The following is an 8,718-nucleotide window of genomic DNA, read 5'->3' as shown; positions in this document are numbered from 1 at the left end:
GGGGTCCGGTGCGCAGGGCCCCGGCCACCGGGCGCTCGCCTGCGAGCCCCAACCCCGGGCCTGGCTCCAGGGTGGGGCCCCGGTGACGCCAATCCGGGCGACGTGAACCTCTTTGATGTGTTTGTTTTCTTCATCAAGGGGGGAGGGGGGGTTGCGATTCAAGGAGGGGGAGTCCAAAGCGGATAAGACAAATATGAAGAATGAAAGATGAAAGTTGTCCTTTTCACCAACTGCTGCATTTTACAAAATTACAGATCCTACAGCAAGCCGCAAGTGAAAGAAATATACATTTATCTTATGCTAAAATGAAAAAAAAAACAAAAAACAAAAAACAACAACATATTGTTAGCTATACTTTATCTGTAAACCACAGACCTGGCCACATTTAATTCTAACCTGGGTTCTAAGAATCACACTAAAACAGTTAGTTGGCAAATCAACAACAACTACAAAACTGTGGTTTGTATAATTATAATGAATTACAAAATAAAATAAAAAAATAGTTTATTTCATTAATGGTGTGATGGAGGTGGAGTGTAGGGGACCCTTGACAAAATCTGGAGTACGCCAGCCCCCAAAAGAGTTTTTATGGATGACCTAACTGTCACCACCACATCTGTCCCAGGCAGTAGATGCATTCTCCAAGGCCTAGAGAAGCTCATCACATGGGCAAGGAGCTTTAAGGCAGCAAAATCCAGGTCTCTAGTGCTCAAGAGGGTAAAGGTAACAGACAGGTTCCGTTTCTCTCTGGCTGGAGCCACCATCCCTTACATCACAGAGCAGCCAGTTAAGAGCCTCGGGAAGTTCTTTGATTGCAGCCTCAAAGATTCCACATCCATCCAGAGAACCAGCAAGGAGCTCGAGGTCTGGCTGGGACATGTTGACAAATCAGGCCTGACAGGGAGATTTAAGGCTTGGTTTTACCAACATTCCGTCCTGCCCCGGATCCTATGGCCTCTGCTAGTGTACGCAGTACCCATGACAACTGTTGAGGCCATGTAGAGAAAGATCAGCAGCTACTTGTGAAAATGGCTTGGCCTACCCCACAGCCTGAGCAGTGTTGCCCTGTACCGAAGTAGTAACATCTTGCGGCTCCCGTTCAGTGGACTCACTGAAGAGTTCATGGTGGCTGGCATCCAGTTGAGAACAGGCAAGAAATGGAGGGCAGACGATGCTCTGGAAGTGGCAGACTCCCGACTAAGGCAGAAGGTGCTGAGGCTATGGGGTCCATAGCCTCAGGGCGCGCAGGGATTGGCTATTTCCCAGCAACCAGGGTGGACAAAGCTCAGGGAAAAGAGGGCCAACACCTCATCCAGGAGGAAGCGCGGGCAGGCGTGGAGGAAGAACCAGTCCGACCAGATATAATCATTGTCTCAGATTCCACCAAGCAGCTGATCATTCTGGAACTCACAGTTCCCTGGGAAGAGCGCATGGAAGAGGCCAATGAGAGGAAGCATGCCAAGTACCAGGAGCAGATGGACGAATGCAGGAGCCAAGGCTGTAAGATATACTGTGAACCCCTGGAGGTGGGTTGCCGACGATTTGCAGGGTGGACCCTCTGCAAAGTCCTCACTATGCTGGGCCTCACAGGGGAGGCAAAGAGAAGGGCCATCAGATCTGCAACTGAAGCTGCAGAGAAACCCACAAGATGGCTTTGGATCAAGAGGGCAGATCCGTGGGCAAACGTTGCTGGGACACAGGCTGGAGTCTGATCACCTCCGGCCGGGTCGCCTGGGTGTGGGTGTCTGATGATTGAAAGACCCGAAACACCCAGTGACCCCAGGTGACATCACTGATGATGTGTCCTAGCATATCTGCAAGATGTATCTCTCAACTGATGTCTGTCATTCAGTGCATCTCTTACAAAGAATCACTTTGGACATGGTCAGGTGGTCTGGAATTGAACCAAGAACCCGACCACCAATGGGTAATGCACATGTAAATGACTGGATTACTACTGAACCATTATGGTTGCAGTTGGACTCTCACTAACTCACACATACACACACACCAGTGTGCCCCTGTATGGCTCCGAGTGGAAAGTGACTAATTGTTATTGAGTGGCACTGACCCTGTGACTAGACCTGCGTCCACTGACACATGATTCAGTTAGAGATCAAAACGTCCCACTGTGTGACTATAATGAGGCCATAGGCTGTCTGGAGTATCATCAACATTTAAAAACTCTCACCCCAGGAGGACGGCCGTCGTGGAGTGGCTTTTCGAACAAAAAAGGATTCATTTTAAAATCGTGACTCAACTCAGGTGAAAGCTTTAATCATCTTAGAGCTCGAAGATTAACATGACCCCTGAGGAAAAATAGGATGCATTTATCAAGTTAACTATTTGTCTAGTATATATATATATTATAAGAGGGTTAAAACCTTTTCCACATCAGCACCAAAACATGTTTATCTACTCTTTGGCCTATGTCCAGTCTTTTCTTAAAACCCTGTCATCTCGCACAGAAATAAAACACAATGTGAGTAAAAAGCTACAAATGCATCATGGTGCACACTAGAGACTTACAGCTTCACTGTGTCAGAATAAAAGTTAGAATAAAAATAAAATCAGCATGTTAAAAGAGCCATTCCTGTGTAAATGAATAAAAAAAAAAGTGTTGTGTTTGACAACACAGTGTTCCCTCTCTATATCGTAGCTTCCCTTTCACTCCTTCAGTACATTGCTTTTTTTTTTATTTGATCTTGAATAAAGGGACTAGGAAGATTTTAATGCTGTGTTGCATATGTAATGATATTTTGAAAAAGTGCCAAGTAAATGGTGCTACGTTAGATGTGTATTTTATTCTGAAGTGTTTCTCAATCAGCCCAGTGTCATCTTCCTAGTCTGACATTACTGCACATGTCTAACTGAGTTATATCAGTGTGTGTTGGCTCAGGGGCCATATGGAGGTTGAACGTGTTTAATCTGCTGAGTCATTGTTTCCACTAAAGAAGAAATATAATAGCGTAATAATAAATACACAACTATGTGATACTATTCCGAATGTCTGCATCGTGCAGTACAAAGACTGAAGGTCAAAGCAGTGACACGTGACTCATGTACTGGTTCATAAGATCACACACACAACAACAGTATTGTCATCTTTATGTTAAAATTATATTTGCCATAGGAAATAATAACTCAGATTTACGTAAACAAAAAAACATTGAACATGCAGTGGAGAAAATGACATAAATTGAATGAATGATGCTTATATAAATTAAAGATAAAGAAATAATTACCTCCAGCTTGATTTTACACATTGTTTATACCTGTGCAGAACTGTCCTGTTGACTCACACAGCATCACACTTTATTTGCTAAGAGTGATGGGAAAATAATCAAGGGCATGTGCTGTTCTATGTGAATTGATAGTATTGTCATTTAGCCTGACATGATAAAATTATACCTTACATTGTTATATATGGAGAGGTTAATACTAAGTTCTAGTACACGTACTGACTTTTACAATACTGTTTCATCAGACAGTGTCACCATGATGTGTGACATGTTACTTATATGGATACATAATACATGTGGACAGAGAACAGAGCATGGTGATGGATGAATGGATGGTTGGGTGGATGGATGGATGGATAGATAGACAGATAGATAGATAGATAGATAGATAGATAGATAGATAGATAGATAGATAGATAGATAGATAGATAGATAGATAGATAGATAGATAGATAGATAGAATCTATCTATCTTTCTATATTTTTATCTTTTTTTTTCTAAAGGGAAAGCAAACAAACATGGGCAGTTATTTGTGACCAGAAAGATAAAAAGAACACTGAATATTTGCTGCACAGAAAAATCTGCTCTTTAGTAATTTTGAGGGGATTTGTAACAGCACAAAACATGCTTTTACTGTCCTCAATGACTTGCTATTGTTGTTTCAATGGTTACAGGAGAAGAATGATTGTTAGAAGTCCCATTCTGTAAATCCCATTTTTCTTCTTACCTACATCCCACTCAATTGTTAGGATTCACAACAAATTGGTTTTCCAAAATAAATAGTTGCCTCTAAATGTTTTTGCTCTGATGTATTCTTCTATTCTTTAAAGTGCTGACTTTTAGCATTTTTTATTTCTATTTGTTGTACTTGTTGCATTAACAATAAACTCTATTCTGATCTACAGTACTTCTACTATTACTACTACTTCTGTGACCCACCCTAACTAAGTATTTTCCAAACAGAGGGTCTGATCTAAATGTTGTGCAATCAACTGTGAATTTCTGAACACAGCAAAGCCTTGAGTCTTGTTGATATTACTATCACTCATTATTCTTAATGCCATACAACAGACTACAGTAGAACTTGATTCTAAGAACACAAGTGTACATTTTCACTACGCATTTGTTAAACTGCAGAAGCCCACATGTACACCACATGTTTACCTACTGTATATTTTCTTTAATAAAACTAATATACAAAACCCAATTCCATTGAAGTTTGTATTTAACGTAAATGAAAACAGAATACGATGAGTTGTTTTCTTTTTCTTTTTAACCTATATTCAAATGAATACACTACAAAGACAAATGTTATTTATTTATGTTCAAACTGGTAAACTGTTTGATTTCTTTGCAAATATTACCTCATTTGGAATTTGATGCCTGCAGCACGTTCCAAAAAAGTTGGAACGGGGCATGATTACCACTGTGTTATCACCTTTCCTTTTAACAACACTGTTTGGGAACTCTGGACACAACTGTTTAAGATTTGTAGGTGGAATTATTTCCCATTCTTGCTTGATGTACATCTTCAGTTGTTCAACAGTCCGGGATCTCTGTTGTTGTATTTTATGCTTCATAATGCGCCACATATTTTCAATGGGAGATGGGCCAGTCTAGTACCTGCACTCTTTTATTACAATGCCACACTGTTGTAACACATGCAGAATGTGCCTTGGCTTTGTCTTGCTGAAATAAGAAGGGGCGTCCATCAAAAAGATGTTGCTTGGATGGCAGCATGTGTTGCTCCAAAACCTGTATGTACCTTTCAGCATTAATGGTACACAGAGGTGTAAGTTACCCATGCCATGGGCACTAACACATGCCCATACCATCACAGATTCTGGCTTTTGCGCATGCGTCGATAACAGTTCAGATGGTTCTTTTCCTTTGACCCGGTGGACACAACGCCAACAATTTCCAAAAACAATTTAAAATGTGGACTCGTCAGACCACAGAACACTTTTCCACTTTGCATCAGTCCATCTTAGATGAGCTCGGGCCCAGAGAAACCGGCTGCGTTTCTGGGTGTTGTTGATAAATGGTTTTCACATTGCATAGTAGAGTTTTAACTTGCACTTAATGATGTAGTGACAAACTGTATTTACTAACAGTGGTTACAAGTATTCCTGAGCCGCTGTGGTGATATCCTTTACACATTGATGTCGGTTTTTGATGCAGTGCTGCCTGAGGAATCGGAGGTCACGGGCATTCAATGTTGGTTTTCGGCCTTGCCACTTACGTGCAGTGATTTCTCCAGATTCTCTGAACCTTTTGATTATATTTTGGACCGTAAATGATGAAATCCCTAAATTCCTTACAATTGTACGTTGAGAAACGTTGTTCTTAAACTGTTTGACTATTTGCTCACGCAGTTGTTGTGAACCTCAGAGCATTCCAGGGAAGCTCCTTTTATACCCAATCATGGCACCCACCTGTTCCCAAATAGGTGTTTGATGAGCATTCCTCAACTTTCTCAGTCTTTATTGCCACCTGTCCCAGCTTTTTTGGAACGTGCTGCAGGCATCAAATTCCAAATGAGGTAATATTTGCAAAGATATAAAACCAGTTTGAACATTAAATATTTTGTCTTTGTAGTGTATTCATTTGAATATAGGTTAAAAAGAATTTGCAAATCATCGTATGCTGTTTTTATTTACGTTTAACACAACGTCCCAATTACAATGAAGTTCAGACATTGTGTGTCAAAAAGAATAAATACACAAACAGAAATTCACAAATGCATTTGGAATATTTACAAATGTATTTTGAAAATTCACAAATGTATGTGTAAAATTTTAATTCGTTTTATAAAATACATTAGTTAGTTACATAAAATATATTTTATGAAACTAACTTACTTGTGTGTAAGTAAATTTAAAACGCTTTGTTTACTCAGCCTTGTACGAAATTCATGTTACATCCAAACGTTCTCCATTGCTGCTTCCAGATGCAATTTCTGTTATGACAGATGGATCTGTGTATCAACGTCACACACGGCCCCTCATGGGGATACAGTTGTGTGATTGGCTGCAAACGAACAAGACATCTGATTAGCTGCTGACGGGCCTCATGTAGAAAAAATGTGGTCTGTGCTAGACTAGTCTCAAAAATCCACAAACAAATGCAGGAAGATTTACAAAAGAAAAGCACATTATAAAACTAACAAATATCTTCACCTGCACTTTTCAATTTTCAAAATGCATTTGTAAATATTCCAAATAAATTTGTGAATTTTCAAAATACAATTGTGAACCCTTGTTGGTGTATGGAGACTGTTCTAGCTCCGTAGCGCTAGGTCATAGGTCAGGAAAAACATGTTTCACAAACTCTCCATCCCTCGGAATGTTAAATTCCAGCGGCAAAAAGTCAGATTGGAATCCCATCCAAACCAAAAAAGGTTCTGCATGGGTCTTTTCAAAGACTGATTATCCAGAATGCTCAGCAATTCCTCTCCCTTCATAAAGCACATAGATTTTGCTGTTGCTGTGAGTCAGGATCTGTTTTTTGTCATCTTCTGTTGGTTTTCCTTCTCCTGGGGTTTGTCATTGGGTAACCACAATTATAACGCTTCACTTTGTGCTCATTTGTTTTGCCAGCAAGGCAAATCTGGAAATCACAAACCCTCTGTGCATCACTGAGACTGTAGCGTCTCTGCCTGCTTGGGTCCATGGATGTTTAATTGGAGCAGGTATTGATGTTCTTGCCATCTGCAGCATCTTCCACGAGTGCTAAGTGATAATCTGTGGACAGCGTGAAGTGAGACACGCAGCCTACCAGCCCACCGATATACTGTCTGTTTGTGTGAAGAGCTATTTCCGTCATTCCACCTGTAGACAGAAAACAGAAAATTCTAAATGCTAAAGAGAAAAATTCCTCCTCAAATGTGTACTTCTCTATATTCACCTAAGACTATTTTTATTGAGGTGCATTGTTTACTCCACTTACCAACATATAAAGGTCCGTTGATATTAAGTTGTCTCATCTTCCCAGGTGACCTGCCTGTCTTAGCTCCATAGTCATCTACTGTTAGTTTCCCTGATTGTCCCTCCCTAAAAAAAAATAAATTATTTTGACCTATGAAATACTGCAAACTGTGGGAAATATATTTTGGTTTTATATATTTTGGTTATGTTATTATTAAAATTAAAATAAATAAATAAATGAAATAATTAGATTGTGTACAACAATATATACATATTGAATAAAAACATCAACCTAATTGATTACGGCAAACAGTGGATTCACATGGAAATCATTTACAGTATAATACAAATGTGAACAACAGGAAGATTTAACACAGATAAATATTTTGCCTTTTACCTCACCATAAACTATTCCTGTGATATTGTAAACATCATTGTTAGCATATTGGTACATACTGTATATTCATGTATTTATGTGCTAGTCAGAGAAGGTACATTTGTATCTGTAAGTCTCTACTGCCCCCAAATGGACAATCCCACAATTTCTCTAATTCTCGAATACTGTGTATGTGTCTTAATTTCGTTACATAGAGTAAAAAGGTGGTTTTTTTTTTAATCGGACTTACCTTGCAGCCTTTACTCTGTGCCACTTTCCATCATTAAATGTCCCATTGACAACAATGTTGGCAGCCCCACTGCCCAGATTATAACTTGGAAAAACATTGTGAAACAACTATTTTATTGCTACAAAAAAACATGTTTTTCATGTATGGTGGCCATTAACAGCCAGATACATTTTAGACAAGCACATAAACAAGTACCTGAAAATGAGAGCACCATCCTGAAGCCCCATAGACAGGAAGTCACTGTTGGGTCGCATGGGACTGTCTCCTCTCCACAACAACAAACCATCTTTAGCTGTGCTTTTGAACCGCATAAAAAAGTTGGTCCTAGATCCAGAAACTCTAAAAAAATAGATAGTAGTTATATATAGTATAAATAATAGTTAAAAGATCAATTTTTACTATAATTTTTGCTACAGTGTAATAACTTTATAATATTATAACAAAAGCTGAAGTTACTGGTCATGTAAACATATGAAAAGCTTGCATTCATTTTTTATAGAAGACTTTTTCTTGTAAAGGAAAAAATGATGAATACAAATATCTTAATATAGTAAATTAATTACTACGGTATTTGCTTCGTAGTACATATATATTCTTTAACCAAACCTCTTTAAGATATCTTTGTTATCATAGGTCAGGTAACTTCGTCCAATAAACTGTGGAATCTCAATGGCTTCAGTCACAGCTGTGCGGATAGAGAAGAAATTTATTTACTTCATATTGACACAAGGTGGTAGTATTACCACGTATTTACAGGTTAAAGCCGCGTGACGAGTAGTTTTTGAAGGTTTTGAAGGCATGTTGACATATTCCGTTTCCGTTATAAAATTAACTTACTGTTCAAACAGTAATTTCCACACTCTGCTCAGCGGAAGCATTAAACAACAAAGAAGAATAGGTAAGGGGAATATATATATATACATA

The 8,718-nt window shown here is 39.0% G+C and overlaps 1 protein-coding gene across 1 annotated transcript in view; it reads right to left on the bottom strand.

Annotated features, from left to right (window-relative positions):
- Positions 1 to 5,896: 5,896 nt before the first annotated feature.
- Positions 5,897 to 8,718, bottom strand: part of egflam (EGF-like, fibronectin type III and laminin G domains) — a 17,448-nt gene continuing 14,626 nt past the window's right edge. Inside the window, exons 20-24 of the mRNA XM_008336686.3 lie at positions 8,401 to 8,479; positions 7,990 to 8,133; positions 7,795 to 7,878; positions 7,191 to 7,294; positions 5,897 to 7,072 (exon numbers count right to left, since the gene is read on the bottom strand). Of these exons, the coding sequence (XP_008334908.1) occupies positions 6,921 to 7,072; positions 7,191 to 7,294; positions 7,795 to 7,878; positions 7,990 to 8,133; positions 8,401 to 8,479 (563 nt within the window). The 3' untranslated portion in view covers positions 5,897 to 6,920. The remainder of the gene's footprint in view (positions 7,073 to 7,190; positions 7,295 to 7,794; positions 7,879 to 7,989; positions 8,134 to 8,400; positions 8,480 to 8,718) is intronic.

Source organism: Cynoglossus semilaevis, chromosome Z (assembly GCF_000523025.1).
Source record: "Cynoglossus semilaevis isolate Cse_v1.0 chromosome Z, Cse_v1.0, whole genome shotgun sequence".
Classification (NCBI taxonomy): domain Eukaryota; kingdom Metazoa; phylum Chordata; class Actinopteri; order Pleuronectiformes; family Cynoglossidae; genus Cynoglossus; species Cynoglossus semilaevis.
The sequence above is the reverse complement of the archived record's forward strand: the minus strand, read 5'-3'. Positions and strand labels throughout refer to the sequence as shown.